Source organism: Mirounga angustirostris, unplaced genomic scaffold, assembly GCF_029215605.1.
Source record: "Mirounga angustirostris isolate CCGP_5_RB_7025 unplaced genomic scaffold, mMirAng1.0.hap1 SCAF_2, whole genome shotgun sequence".
Taxonomy (NCBI): Eukaryota; Metazoa; Chordata; class Mammalia; order Carnivora; family Phocidae; genus Mirounga; species Mirounga angustirostris.
Window position 1 is genome coordinate 65,957,498 of NW_026991710.1, and position 16,213 is coordinate 65,973,710.

The following is a 16,213-nucleotide window of genomic DNA, read 5'->3' on the forward strand; positions in this document are numbered from 1 at the left end:
CTTCCCAAACCAAAATGCAAAAAGAAAAGATGGCACAGAATATGTAGGAACCATAGGACAGTTATAACAAGTGTAATAAACGTGTAATTGGAATACCAGAAGGAGAAGAAATAAAGAGAGAGAAAAGAAGGAACAAATAGCAGCAGAAATATTTGATGTAATAATGGCTGAAAATTTTCCAAAATTAATGACAGACACCAAACCATAGATCCGGGAAGCTCAGAGAGCATCAAGCAAGGTAAAAAGCAAAAAATCTCTACTTAGGCACATCATATTCAAACTGCAGAGAATCAAAGGCAGAGAGAAAATAATGAAAGAAGCCAGAGGGGAAAGAACACCTTCCCGATAGAGGAACAATGGTAAGAATTACGCTAGATATCTCTTAAGAAACATGCAAGTAAGAAGAAAGTGAAGTAAATTATTTAATGTGTTGAAAGAAAACCCTTGAAACCTAGAATTCCATACCCAACAAAGTTACTTACCAAATGTAAAAGAGAAAGAAAGACTTTCTCAGACAGGGGTGCCTGGGTGGCTCAGTCGGTTAAGCATCTGCCTTCAGTTTGGGTCACAATCCCAGAATTCTGGGATCAAGCCCCACATCAGGCTCCCTGCTCAACGGGGAGTCTGCTTCTCTCTCTCCCTCTGCCCTTTCTCCCTGCTCATGCTCTCTCTCACTCAAATAAATAAATAAAATCTTAAAAAAAAAGACTTTCTCGGACAAACAAAAATTGTGGGAATTTGTCACCAGTAGACCTACCTTGCAAGAAATGATAAAAGTTCCTTAAAAAGAAGGAAAATGGGAATGGTTATAGACCTAGATCTACATAAAGAAAGAAGAGCATTAGGGGTGCCTGGGTGGATCAGTCATTAAGCGTCTGCCTTCTGCTCAGGTCATGATCCCAGGGTCCTGGGATCGAGCCCCATATCGGGCTCCCTGCTCAGTGGGAAGCCTGCTTCTCCTTCTCCCACTCCCCCTGCTTGTGTTCCCTCTCTGCAGTCTCTCTCTCTCTCTGTGTCAAATAAATAAATAAAATCTTTAAAAAAAAAAGAAGAGCATTAGAGTATGAATAAATGAAAGTAAAATAAAATCTTCAGTTTTTCTTATTCTTTTTTTTTTTTTAAAGATTTTATTTATTTTAGAGAGAGAGTGCACACACGTGCAGGCAGGGGGTGGGGGTGAGGGGTGGAGGTGGAGAATCTCAAGCAGACTCTGCACTGAGCACAGAACCCAAGGCAGGGCTTGATCTCACCACCTGAGCTGAAACCAAGAATCGGATGCTCAACTGACCGAACCATCCAGGCGCCCCCTTCAATTTTTCTTATTCTTAATCGATCTAACAGACAGCAGTTTGTTCAGAATAATAAGAGCAACAATGTATTCGGTGATTATAGCTTAATGACAGCAATGAAATAGGGGACAGAAAGGAGGAATTGGGAATGCTCCGTTACAAGGTTGCTGCACTAATGGGAAGTGCTATAATGTTATTTGAAAGTGGATTTGGATTAGTTCTAAATGTATATTGCAAACTCTAGGGGAACCACTACACAACCGTAAGAAGAAGTATAGTTGATATGCTAAAAGGGAAGAGAAAATAGCATCATGTAAAATGTGCAGTTAAAACCAGGGAAGATGAAAAAAGGTACAAAGAACAAGGGCAATGAATAACAAACACAAACATGGTAGATGTTAATCCAACTATATCAGTAATCACTTTAAGTGTGAATAGTTTAAATACACCAATTAAAGGACAGGATGTCACAGTGGATTAAAAAAACAAGAGCCAACTATAAGTTGTTCACAGATCACACTGTTGGACATCACACAAGAACATCCATGGGTGAGCCTAAAGGATCCCCAGCCTGAGGGTCAGGAGACAGGTTTCAGTCTGGTCTATCCACTGAGTAGTTGTGTGACCTTTCACAAGTCAGACATTCTCTGGGCCTCTCTTTACCCTTCATTGCAAAATGAGAGGATTTAGACTAAATCCCTTAAACTCCCTTCCAGGTCAAAATCCAAAGCCTCTGTACCAGGATCTGATGAGAAATGTGGGCAGGCAGAGAGGAGGTTGCAGCATCTAACAGGTGCTTTTGGACTGAGTTCATGAGACCCAGCTGCAGCCAGAAGGGATGTGTGCATGAGTGTGAGAGCACAAATCCAAAGTCCGGCTACTGCTTGTGAAAAATGAACTCCTGGAGACCACTGGATGGCAAGAATATCTCACCTGGGTCCGTATTTGACTAGAAGAAAATTATAAGGAGTTTGTAAGCCACATTTAGGTTGACTTGCATTGTGCTGATCAGGAAGGAGAATGGGCCAGAGAGGAACTCAGGGGGTCTCTGCTGAATGTAAGGAACAGAGGATTATCATAGCTCCTTGTCTAGCATTCCTGGCCCATCATCATCTTTTCAGGCTGAAAAGCCCCCATCTTTCCCACTATTGCCCCTGCCCCTTCCCTCTGCAGAAGAAAGAGAAGAGGGAATTTCAAATGTTTAAGCCCCAATGTTAAGAAGATTGTACTTGAAGATCTCATTTGCAACTTCTAGCAAAAATCTTGCTCATCTTCAAATACAGACAACCATGGCATGACTTGTCTATTTTGGCCAAAGGCATGACCATTCTGATCAAGAAAAGCACAGGAGAACCCTTGAAATGATCTTTAAAAACCCACAAGGACATCCAAGGGAAACTAAACCAATGACTCTGCATTAAATCAGGGTTGCAGGTCTGTACCCTGGATGGACATGTCACAGCACATTTTTACTTTCCCAGGTTGTTCTCTCCCCAGGGTCAAGTGGTCTAGATTGACTGTATTCTTTCCCACTGACACAGTTATGCACCATGTGGAAACTGGCTAGATGCTGATCTTACAGATACCTCCCACCTAGGTCTACGTGACATTGTTATAAACCCCAGACCCAGGAAGTACTGACATTTCCACTGGGAAATTGTAGGAATTCTAATATTCCACTAGATAGAAGGCTGGATGAAGGCAAGGATTGTGACTGTGTCTGCTAATCAGTATACCCACCGTGCCTAGCTCAGTGCCTGGCATATAGTAGGTGCTCAATAAACATTTGTTAAATGAATGAAGAAAAAATCCACCACAAATGTGGGCCTGAAAGAAGTATGCATCGTTCAAATGTGATGATTTCTAAAAATACTTTTTAAAACTATTCATTCAATTTCTCATTTCTTTAACAAGCTACCATTGAGTGCCTTTGACATGATAGGCACCAAAATACAGAAATGAATGAGACAGTATGCCAATTCTCATAAAGAGGGGGGACAATATTCACCGAGTACAACTATAAGCTGGGCACTTTTTAGTCATTATTTCATCCTTCCAACAACCCTGTGAGGTAAATATCATTTATTTCCCCCTACCTTTGCATAGAAGGGAAGAGAGACTCGCACAGAGACCCACATCTAGCCAATGGCAGAGCCAAGAATTTATTCCAGGACCTGGGTACTTCCCTCTGCAATGTACTTTCTCCCCAAAGTAAAGTTACAATCACAGTGTGATGTTCTGTTCTGTGATGTTATGCTAAGGAAACTTAGGTTATCGAAAATTGAGTTGTAAATAAATAGCTTCCTTGGGAAAACAGAAATAAGAATTTTATGTTCTCAGTTTCAAGTTATTTATGTTGGAAAAAAAATTTAATAATAGAGGTGCTTTATAACCGCATCATGAGAGGGTAATTGAAGGCTAGAAATAATAAATTGCTCAAACAAAACAAATGAAAATTACCAACTTAAGTCCTAAATAGCATCTAAGACCGAGGTCAATGAGTTTCTAAATTATCATTATCATAACTCATTGTTATGACAAACAAAGCACAACACTGAATTAAGATGACTGAAGTCAAAGTAAAGTGTGGTTTAGTTAGTATTGCCAATGGTGAAGAAAAAAACATAAAACCGAGAAGCTGCCAACTACTCTTTTGTGCACAATAGCTTTTTCCCTAGGCCCCTGGTACTAATTCCCAACTGTGCTTGAATTATAACCAGTAGACTCCATAATATGAATTGTGTTCCCTGAGCAATCTATTGTGTTATACCCTACGTGCTTTATGAAGGCTTGAACTGTGGGAGGGAAATGGGGAAATTAGTCCTTAGACATGAGAGCAACTTGGAGAAATGCTCAGGGTCAGACTGTCTTATAGGGATGGGAGGCCCACTGCAGAGGTGGCCAAGTGACTTGCACATTTGAGAGTCACAGATAGGCTCCTGGGTTGCCTATCTCCCTGGACCCTAAAGCAGTTTTGAGAATCACCATCTCTCCCCAATGGGTGAAAATGCATGGGGCCTGGAATCATCTGCATTCATATATCAGCAGAAACTTTGAAAGCACGTTGTTCCCACCCACCCTACCTGGATCAGATGAGGAACATGGGAAACAGAAATCCATAATCAACTCAAAATCCAGCAGCTCAGAAAGTGCCCAAGCTGGTGGGGCATGTTCTACTACTAGAATAGTCCTAAAGGATACGGCCCAATTCTAGTGCAGTGATGACCCTCTGTTACATTTTTATAGTTCCCTGCAACTTTCAATGACTTCATAACAACTATGGGAGTGAAGTCATATTCTGCTTTTTACAGATGAAGAAACTGGAGATGAGTAAGTGATTCACAGCCAGCAACCATCAGAGTAAGACTCAAATCCTGTCTTCCAGCACCATCTTCAATAGGCCTCTACCACAAACTTATAGGGTGACCCCCGGGTTATGTTTTCTAGGAGCAATGGCTTTAGAGTCAGACCTGCATTTCCTTATCTTGGATGTACCACTTTTAGCCATATAATTTGTCAAGTTCTTTAACTTCATTAAACCTTAGTTCCTCATCTGGAAAATGAGGACACATACAACACCTAGCTCATGCGGTTACTGTGAGGGTCAAATGCAATATGCAGATAGCATGCTCAGCACAGAACTTCGCCCTGGTTAGAGCTGGACAATTGTTGAGGGTTTCAGGGCATGGGCTTTGGGTGGAGGTATCTCTTTCCTCCTCTGTGGTTTAGTATTCTTAGGGGTACAAAGGTACAAAGCCCCTGGGGGACATTTTACCATATCTAAAGCTACAATGAGACAAAAATTTGGGACAGAGAGGGAATGCTTGGGGACCTGAGCCCTGAGGCTGGAATGGGGGGAAGGAATGATCTCCATGGGGAGCAGGCCCGTGCCTTCTCCTACAGTGCCATCTGTGCTGGGTCACAAGGCAGAGGGGACCCTCCATCCCCACCTGGAAAGCCATGGAGTTGGCAGCAGCCAGAAATATCCTCAGAGGCAGCTTGGCTTTGTAGGACCTGTGGCTCCACAAGCGATGAGCACCAGCTGTCACACCCAGAGCAGTCAGGAGGAAGCAGAAGTAGGCTGCAAGACACAAGCAGGGAGAATGTCAGCAAATGTCACCAAGCTTCTACAGGCTTTTTTCTCTTCTGCATAGGGATCCATGGGAAATGGTGTTAGGAGAAGAATCTGCAGCGTGAAGGAAGAATTGATAACTTGGGGAAATGCAGCCTTTTTATTGATTTGTAATTTTCCAGTACCAGGCAGACGTGGAGAGAACTTTCCTCAAGGAACGTGGACCTTTGAACATAATTTTTTCTCTATCCAACAAATCTTTTATTTGCTAATGTTCCTTGACAGTCTTGATGCAAAGTCATAATCACATTAGTGTGTATCTGTAACTCAGTCTTACGTGCCCACTCTCTGTAGAGCTGAGATTGATTTCTATGTTGCCTCGTAACTGGCACCCGTGCCAGCAAGAGTGTTATACGAAGACCATATTTCTAAATGGCACTGCCATTATTATGGCTGCGTAGGCACCGGTTTGAATGAAATCAGGCCAGACCTAAAAGCAGTGAAGTCTGGCTCAGGACCAGTAAGAATGAAAAGAAAACTGATGGCAGGGACAACTGAGATTTGCTTTCTAAAGATCCCCACTTACACCATCACTAGGACCTGGGATGGCGAAGATGGCCAGGTGGGGAATTTTTTTAAAGCCAGCTTAAGTGGAGCGTATGATCTGCCACCCACTTAAATATGTTATTTTTAAGCCTCGCAACACATAGTATTGTCTCACTTTACAGTTGAGAAACTGGATCTCTGAGAGTTAAATCCTGCATATAAACCCGAGTTGACCTAATTCCAAAGTCTCTGCCAAGAGACCCCATACTGCCCCCACGTGGTGGCGGTGGATTGCTTTTTGTATGAAGACTTGGGAGAGGTTATAAAAGTATGGTATAAAGGGGACACACAGGATACCCCCAAAATCACGATTCCTGAGATGATTACAACTACTCTAGTGCTTTTACAGCAATATGCCCACACAAGGCTAAATGTCGTCCTTTGATTATCTTATTAAAAACACATCAAACAATCCTATAGGGTTTATATTATCAGCCCCATTTTATAGATGAGAAAACCAAGGCTGAAAGAAGTTAACTAATTTCCCAGTGTCACAAAGCTAGGAGGTGTCTTTGCTAAGAGTCAAACCCTAGTCTGTCTGAACCAAGAACCGAGCTCCTAACCTCTACACTCCACTATGCCTCTAAGAGACACCAGGTAAGTTTTATCTTTACTTCTCTACATCCCACCATCATCCTTAATATTAGATCCTAATCTAAACTTAAAAGTGAGCTTCTTCCTTACTTGGGTGGAGAACTCTAAACCAAGCTATAAGTAGGTAGGATCAGGCAGATTATCCTGCACAATTGCTTCTAGCACTTAGCACATACAGGGCCCTCTATAAAGAGCTGGCAAAGAACAAGTGATCAGATGTGAGTACATCGCTGAACAATTGTGAATGGTACCAGGACAAGAGGAGTTTTTCGGGAGCCCACTATAGCACTTCTCTGGAAGAATTACCAGGGTAACTTCAGTGTCAATATACACTGAAGGTAGAACCATATTACATCTCCCAAAAGTCAAGTCCAACTGATCTTGATCTCAATCCATATTTATATGGGTCTAAAAGTGAGACTTGCCCTTGGCTCTAAGATTAATGAGTCTCTGAATACATGTGGTTTTCATGAACTTGACAAATCATTCCTTACTTGAAAGGTTAAAAACAAAAAACAATCTGCCCATAAATCACAGAAAGTAACATATGTAAAAAGCTCTGGTCTCTTGTTATTATAATTTAACCTTGGTCGTGAGTCTATGAAATGGACAGCTATTTTCTTTTTTTTTTTTTTAATTTTTTTTAAGATTTTATTTATTTGAGAGAGAGAGAATGAGAGACAGAGAGCATGAGAGAGAGGAGGGTCAGAGGGAGAAGCAGACTCCTTGCTGAGCAGGGAGCCCAATGTGGGACTAGATCCCGGGACTCCAGGATCATGACCTGAGCCGAAGGCAGTCGCTTAACCAACTGAGCCACCCAGGCGCCCCTGGACAGCTATTTTCCATGTCATTCCTGGCCTCCATGTCTCTACCTATAATTTTTTCCAACTGTCAAGTAGTTAGGGAACAAGTGAAATCTGTAATGGAAAAATTCAGTGTGACCCTATTTCTCCAGTGGATTAAGACACTGAACCTTGGCTGCAATAAAATGAATTCCAAGAATCCATGAAAAACATTGGCCAAAAAAGAATCTGTTCAATGTACGGTTCCCAGACAGGGCCTTATCACAGATGATGGCATTGTCTTGTCCTGTTTGGGATCTCCAGGATTTCAGGGATCACTTACATGGTTGGTCTGCCCTGGGCAGTAGTGGCTATTGGTTTTGCATGGTCCTTCTTCTGGCAACAGGAATGTGGCCATGTAACCCAAGCCTGGCCTAGAGTAGTACCCCATCTTCCTGGGCTTGGGAGTAAACACTTGACCCAACCCTTCTCTCCCTTCTGGTTCAAAGACTAAAGGTTACATACCAAAGCATGATTGCAATAGTAGAGAATGAGGCCAAGAAAATGAGACATGAAGATGGTGGAGATGCCAACAAGAGCTAGGAGGAGAGCTGCCTGCCCTGGCCCACTGGTTGCAGCCCCCAGAGTTCTACAGTTTTTTTGATCCTGTGAGCCTCCAGGTATTTCTCCTAGTTATGTGAGCCAACAAATCCCCTTTTCTTGCCAAAGCTAGTTTGCTCTGGATTTCTGATACTAAAATTCTACAGAACCTCTAAGGAAGAAAGCAACCTTCTGGCTGTAGCCCAAATGAGGACAAACTACAAAAACCCTGGCCTGAATATGAGGCTGTTCTATTAATAGGACTCAGTTTTCCTATTTTGATAGGGCTAATTTGAGAGGTTCTTAACCTCTCTTCTATGATCTTTGTGGAGATTAATATCCAAACTAGTTTTCAGATGGATGTTTGCTAGTTGGCTCTGAGACAGTGAATTATTCAGATACAGAATTGATAAGTAGAGGAAAGTAGTCCTTTGGGGGGAAAAGGAGTAACAAGCAGTGTTAATAATTTTATCAAATAGCTTATACCTTGCAGATTAAGGAGCTAGATCAATAGAAAGCAGAATCACAAAATCACAGAATAGTAAACAACAAACACATATATTGGTCTGGATGCAAACAAGAGTCACCAATTCTGGTTAGCTCAACCCAAAAAAGAAATGTATTAGAAAGGTACTAAACAGCCTACAGATCTCATGGAAGGGTTGCAGGACAGTTTTGGTGCAGAGCCTCCAAGATGGCCCCAGTGCCTCCTGCCTCCTGGTATTCATGGCCTTGTATAATTTCTTCCCCTTTAGTAACTTGTTTCTAACCAAAGAATATAGCAATGTTGAGGGAATGTCAGTTTTATGATTAGGTTACAAAAGATTGTGATTTCTGTTTTGTTAGCAGATTCTCTCTTGTGTTGGCTTTGATGAAGTAAGCTGTTGTATTGGAATGGCCCATGTAGCAAGGAAGTGAGGGTGGCCTCTAGCCAACAACCAGTGAGGAAATGAGACTTCAGTCCAATAATCCTCAAGGAACTGAGTCTTGCCAACAACAGTGTAAGTGAGCTTGGAAGCAGATCCTTCCTCAGTTAAGCTTTCAGATAAGACAGGAGCCCAGGTCAACACACTGCTGCCTTGTGAGAGATCCTGGAACAGAGGACCCAGCTCCAGCAGTACCTGGATTCCTGCTTTACAAAAACTGTGAGAAAATAAATGTATGTTGCCTTAAGCTGCTAAATTTGGGGTTAATTTGTTCTGCCACAATGGTTAAAAAATGCAAGATTTCAGTAGGAACTTTACCTCAAGGGAAGGAAGGTATAGTTTAAATCCTGGTTTAAGAACAATTTGTTATCTATAGGGACAGAAAGTAGATTCATGTTGCAAGGGACAGGGAGGGCAGGAAGGGGAGTGGAAAATGACTGCTAATGGGTACAGGGATTTGGTGTGAAGTGTGATAAAAATGTTCTAAAACTGATTTTGGTAATGGTTGCACAATTCCATGAATATACTGAAAACCAATGAATTATATACTTCAAATAGATGAATTGTATGTTATGAGTTTATAACTCAATAAAGCAGTCACTAAAAAAACTATTACTGAATTCCTATTAGACTTTGTTATTATGTACATTTTCTCAATGTAAAATAAAATAGACATGTCACAAAACAGGACAGAACAAAACAAACAAAAAGCAACCATTTGCCTAGGATACCACCATAGACATCATCACCCCTGGACTCTTGGCACCATTGGAAACTCATGTCATACTGTGGTCCCTTAAGTCTTCCACAGCTGCCAAGAAGAGCCTCTATTTGACCCTTCACCTATGCCTGAATCTATCAGGACCCAAGATTCCAAGGCAGAAGCACCTATCTGTCCATGCGTGGATCACAAGCTCAGCTCTAGCTGCCAGCAACAAAAGAGGAAGAATCCACAGTCCCTTTAATTTTCATGATGGAAGGTCAAGCCTTCCATCTATCTTGGTCCTCAATTGGAGCAATGTTTAGAGAATTATTGTAGTGACTCCCTCTGGACCACACAACCAGAGAACAGTCCTAGAGAGATGTTAAGAACCAAAAATTAAAACTCCCTCAATTCTGGACCTGTCAGAGGAAGAGATGGACAGCTCCCTTTGAGACCCATCTGTGAGCACTAGACAGAAGAAGCAGTTAGCAGAATTCTTTAACTGTGTGTATTATCTATTTTCCTCTATCTCTAGAGTGAAAGCTACTAAATAATAATAGCTACTATTGACCAAGAGCTCTCTATGTACCAGGCCCTGTTCTAAACAATTTATACAGGGGTGCCTGGGTGGCTCAGTCGGTTAAGCGTCTGACTCATGATTTTGGCTCAGGTCATGATCTCATGGGTCATGATCTCATGAGTCATGGGGTTGAGCCCTGCATACAGTTCCACGCTCAGTGAAGAGTCGCCTTGAGATTCTCTCTCTCCCTCTGCCCCTCCCCCTGCTCATGTTCTCTCTCTCAAATAAATAAATAAATTGTAAAAAATTTATACATAGTAACTCTTTGAATACTCATCTCAAGTCTAGGGGTGGATAGTATGATTTCCATCTTATAGACAAAGGCAATTAGACAGAAAGTGATGCAGCCAGGTGGCAATCTAAGGCAGGAAGAGCCCACATTCAACACCTACCTCTGCGGACTGCTTGACCCTTCGGGGTTGCCTTAATTGTAATGGGAGGAGAGGACCCCGAGTGCATCATGTCCTTTTAGTCAGCTCAAAACATAAGCTGAAAGTTAAGACTCTTGTTTTGTGTTTTGCCTTTACCAATTGGCAAGTTCACTTCCAAGAATGCCCTCACCATCATTCTGAATCCAATTCTGCCTCAGCTTGCCTTGGAGCACCAGACAACCCAAGGATTCATGAGACAGTTTATTGAGCACCTATTATAAACCATGCACTGAGCTTGGAACTGGGTCCTCAAGGTGACCACACAAATACGGGCCTTTGTCTCCTTGAGTTGATAGGAGTTTGAAAAGTAAATTATTTACTATATACTTATAAATTACAGCAAGTGCTGCAGAGGAGACAAACAGCATCATATACGAGAGATTAAAAGGGGGATAATTTAGGGGCATCTGGCTGGCTCAGTTGGAAGAGCATGTGACTCGATCTCAGGGTCATGAGTTCAAACCCCACACTCGGCGTAGAGATTACTAAAAAATAAATAAATAAATAAATAAATAAATAAATAAATAAATAAAAGGGGGATAATTTAGTTTGGGGGACTGGAGAAGAGTTCGCAGCGGAACCAAGAATTAAGCTAACCCCTAAAGTATGAGGAGGAGGCAAGATTCAGACAGAGGGACCCACACATGGGAAGACCTGGGCTAGAGAAGGGGATCTGATAAGAAGTCTGTCTCTGACCACCTCACACCCACTCAGAGGGCTACTAGAACAAAACAAAAACAAACGGAAAATAAGTGCTGGCATGGATGTGGAGAAATTGGAACCCTTGTGAATTGCTAGTGGGAATGAAAAATGATGCAGCCACCATGGCAAAGTTGGGTGGTTCCTCAAAAAGTTAAACATAGAATTATCATGTGATCCAGGATTCCACTTCTGGGTATATAGCCCCAAAGAATTAAAAGCAGGGACTCAAAACAGATACTAATTCACCCATGTTCCTAGCAGCATTATTCACAATCGCCAAAGGGTGAAAACACCCAATGTCCATGAACAGATGGATGGATAAACAAAATGTGGTGTACATACAATGGAATCTTATTTGACCATCAAGTGGAATGGAATTCTGACCCACGCTACGGAACATGGATGAACTTTGAAAACATTATGCTAAGTGAAATCAACCAGACACAAAAGGACAAATATTGTTTAATACCACTTATGTGAGGTACCTAGAAGAGGCAAATTCATAGAGATAGGAAGTAGGATAGGAGTTACTAGGGGATGGAGGTAAGGGGAAATGAGTTGTTCAATGGGTACAGAGTTTCAGTTTGGGATGGTGAAAAAGTTCTGGAGATGGATAGTGGTGGTGGTTGCACAACATTGTGAATGTAGGTGATCCCACACAACTGCACACTTAAAAATGGTTAAAATAATAAATTTTGTTATGTATATTTTACCCCAATTTTTAAAAAGTGTGTGTTTGAAGCCCAGGGTGAAAGGGGAAGGGGAGGTCAAAAAGAGGTTCCAAAGCCTTAAACGGAGGGCCAGTCAAAAGGTGTTGGAGGTGCACTGAGGTGACTGGATGTTGTGCTGAGGCCAAGGGAAACTATTAAAGGGCTTTAAGCATGGCAGTATTTAGAAAATGCATGGAGAGTAGAGGGGCAAAAACAGTCAAGCACCCCAGATCATTCCCTGTTAATATTTTGCTATATAACTCCCTCTAATACTTTTTAAAACAATCTTCCTTTGGCCACCTTCAAATATTTTGCGTACATAAGATCATTACAACCCCTATTACAGCAGTGATCAGATGAAAAGATAGATATTTGGGAACAGAGTGCAAAAGGAATTTTGTTCCCTTGATTTCTTAAACCAACCCACGATAAAATTCCTCTTTAAAAAACAAATGGGATGCCTGGGTGGTTCAGTCGGTTGAGCGCTGAGTGGCTGCCTTCGGCTCAGGTCATGATCCTGGGTTCCTGGGATCGAGCCCTGCATTGGGCTCCCTGCTCAGCACGGAGCCTTCTCCCTCTCCCTCTGCCGCTTCCCCTGCTTGTGCACGCTCTCTCTGTCTGTCAAATAAATAAATAAATAAATAAAATCTTTTTAAATAAATAAATAAAATAAAAAAACAAATGCACACCACTGCCTAACAGAGTGTCAGAAAAGGGAGTCTGAGTAGATGTCTGGATGTCTGCCACGGACCATCACTACCAATATACCCAATTTTATTGTTTTACTCCTATGAGGTACATGTTATAACCCTAGTTTTACAAAGGTGCAAAACTGAGGCCCAGAGCGTTAAGTAAATGCCTTGGGATCTCAGGACAGAGCTAGCGCCCAAACACTAGATCAGTCCAGCCCCCGGCTCTTTCTCCTGATGCGGTGGTTCTCAGCCCTGGCTGCGCATTGCAGTCAGCTGGGCACTTAGATGCTGGGGCCCACAGAACAGAATGAATCCCAGATGAGGGCTGGGAGAGCCGGCCTCTCCCTCCACGGGTGATTCGGATGCACAACCAGGGCTGAGAAACCCCGCCCTATGAGGCATACCCTCTCTAAGAGACCATCTGGCCCCTCTGCATGCTCACCAACCCACCCGGAGGCTGACCCTCTTCGGAGCCCTGGATCCTGAGAGGCCTCGGGTCTCGTAAATGCTAAGCGACGTGGGATGGGAGAGACCAGGCTGCCCTTTCTTGTGAACTCCGGGTCCTGCTCGCATTCCCCTCCCAGCAGCTCCATTTGATGGTTCGGGCTGTCCCCTCAGGCCCTGGACAGCGGGGACTTTAATATTTAAGCACTCGGCCGGGGGAGCGCGGTGAGCAGCACGGCTCCTGCAGCGGCAACCTGCGTGGAGATGTGATAAGCACCCACAGAACTGTCTTTCACCAAGGGGAGGGGAGAGGTTGCAATCAGAGCAAATAAGCAGAGTGATGGCTCCTGGGGACAGGGCAAGCTGGGGGTGGGGCGGGAGCTGCAATTCGAGAAGACACTGTGCTCACGCTCAGATACCTGCCTCGCTCGCCGGCGCAACTACTCTGAAAGTCAGTTCGGGGCTCTGGCCAGTAAATGACTGTCTCTCCTCTCCAGTCCTTCCTAGATGCAGAAGACACTTAAGGAAAGGCCAACAGACCCATAGACAGAGAGACACAGAAATACATATAGAAGATACATAAGAGCTATATTTGGAGTTGTCAATTGCTTAACATTTTACTAAAAATGCAACAAACAAAACTCGAAGTTATTTTATTATCTCTCAGTATTCGTTCAGTATGACACCACAGCAAATCCTTGAGAGACCACTGTTCAAGAACACTACACAAGGGGCGCCTGGGTGGCTCAGTCGTTAAGCGTCTGCCTTCCCCTCGGGTCATGATCCCCGGGTCCTGGGATTGAGCCCTGCATCGGGCTCCCTGCTCGGCGGGAGGCCTGCTTCTCCCTCTCCCACTCCCCCTGCTTGTGTTCCCTCTCTCACTGTGTCTCTCTCTGTCAAATAAATAAAATCTTAAAAAAAAAAAAAAAGAACACTATACAAGCTAGTTTAGACTTGGATCTTTCCCCTATTCTGTGTGGCTTCCTACTTCCTTTCCATCTTCTTACTCTCCAAAGTCTCTTCCTCTCTCTTACATGACACAAAGCTTCTTTCGGGGGAGGGGGAAATCATTTATGAGGCGTGGGAATCACAGCTCACTGGAACAAGTCATGGAGGATGCAGGCTCCTTTCACAAAGTGGGGTGGGGGGGTGCCCAGGTAACCGAATTGCCTACCTGCCATTTCCTAGCTGGGACATGGGGGTGGGGGTGGGGGCAGGATACCATCTTACTCTTTTTTAGTCTCAGTTCCTATCTGTGAAGCAAACAAACCAACAAAGTAAAACACTATCTCAAATAGTTGTGACATAAATGGAAATGTATATAAAGCAGTTAGCAAATAGTAGTATCTCAATAAGCATTACTGAAAACCCCATATTCTTCTCACAAGGTAACCCTTGCAAGGCTGAGGCTGGGTGACCAGGAAGCTGGGCCTTCAGGGGAAAGGAGGCCCCAGGTCCCAGCAGAGATTTTTCCTACCCTGATCCTCAGCCCTCCCAGGTTCTCTGAGGTGAATTTAGGAAGAGCAAACTCACTCAGAGTTTATGACTCAGGATAACTCCCGTCATTCCTCTCTCCGTCAACCGATCAAAATCAAACACAACTATTGAAATTACAATTAGAGATAACTGAGCACAAAGACGATAATTTACTGCGCTGTGGGTATACTGAATTTACTTTTTCATTAATTATTTGGTTTTGATTTTCTCTTGGGCAGTAAGTGTGTGTGAGAGAGAGAGGGAGGGAGGGAGGTGTGCATATGTACATTTTGCTACAGCTATGTACATGCTCATTAATGTCTCTGACCATAAATGAGAAACTATAATGTCAAAAATGTTGGTCCTTCGGGATGCCTGAGGGCCTCAGTTGGTTAAGCATCCGACTCTTTATTTCAGCTCAGGTCATGATCTCAGGGTGGTGAGATCCAGCCCAAAGTCGGGCTCTGCGTTGGGCGGGGAGCCTGCTTAAGATTCTCTCTCCTCTCCTTCTGCCCCTCCCCCAGCTCGTGCGTGCTCACGCTCTCTCTCGCTCTAAAAATAAATAAATAAATACATCTTAAAAAAAAAAAATGTTGGTTCCTCGAAGGAAGACTAAGATTAAAATCATGACCCAAACTGATCAATTTGGGGGAAGTGGCAAAAAAAGGATCATTTCTGCCCTCACTGTCTGAATTATCTGGGTAATTATGGGTCATCTTCTCTTTTTCTTAACAAGCAATTTCTCTAAGGAAATCAAGACAGCTAGTGGTTGGAGCCCAAGCCCTGGAAGTTTAGGCCGGAGTTAGCAGGCGCCTTCTCAGCAATGAAGCAAGAAGACTGGGAGACCCTGACGGTCAGAGGGCTGAGCCCTGGAGGAACATTTTGGGGAAAAATTCTGGCAAGAGAAGCCCAAGGCACCACTGCTGCCTTTATGTCTGAGCCAAAAGAGCTGGTAATTAGGGATGCCTGGGTGGCTCAGTCGGTTGGGTGACTGCCTTCGGCTCGGGTCATGATCCTGGGGTCCTGGGATCAAGTCCCACATCTGGCTCCCTGCTTAGCGGGGTCTGCTTCTCCCTCTGCCTGCCACTCCCCCTGCTTGTGCTCTTTCTCTCTGACAAATAATTAAATAAAATCTTCAAAAAAAAGAGCTGGCAATTAAAGTGTTAAGTCAACAGAAAGCCCCCTGGGCAGCACTGTTTTCTGTCCCCATTTCTCCTCAAAGATCTCCTCATCGTCCCACACTCTTCTGACCAGAAAAAGGTCCTCCCTGGGGCTTGGCATGAACACAGTGGATTCTGACCCAACTTCCCCATCTAGCAACTACAAGCCAAAGACACAGATGAAAAACGTTTGGTGGTGGGGTATACTCAGTGACCCCAAAGGGAAAAATGACAAGACCCAGTCTTTGCAAGATTCTTTTTACCACAATAATGTGTCTGCCTTAAGTAGGAAAAAAAATTTAAAAATTTAATAATGCCACATTCTATCAAGATACCAAGAAATCCCCTTTGGTTGCCTGGTTAGTGACTGCACCATTGAGACAGCCTGACCTAGTCCATGAACTCTGGTTTCAAGGGTTTTCTTCCCACATTTTTATTCCTGCCAA

General features: G+C 43.3%; 1 protein-coding gene across 1 annotated transcript in view; it reads right to left on the reverse strand.

The window, feature by feature from the left end:
* The window catches only part of SCD5 (stearoyl-CoA desaturase 5), a 153,028-nt gene that overhangs the window by 61,694 nt on the left and 75,121 nt on the right, over nucleotides 1-16,213 (reverse strand). The window contains exon 2 of the mRNA XM_045880895.3: nucleotides 5,240-5,370. Coding sequence (XP_045736851.1) covers nucleotides 5,240-5,370 — 131 coding nt within the window. The remainder of the gene's footprint in view (nucleotides 1-5,239; nucleotides 5,371-16,213) is intronic.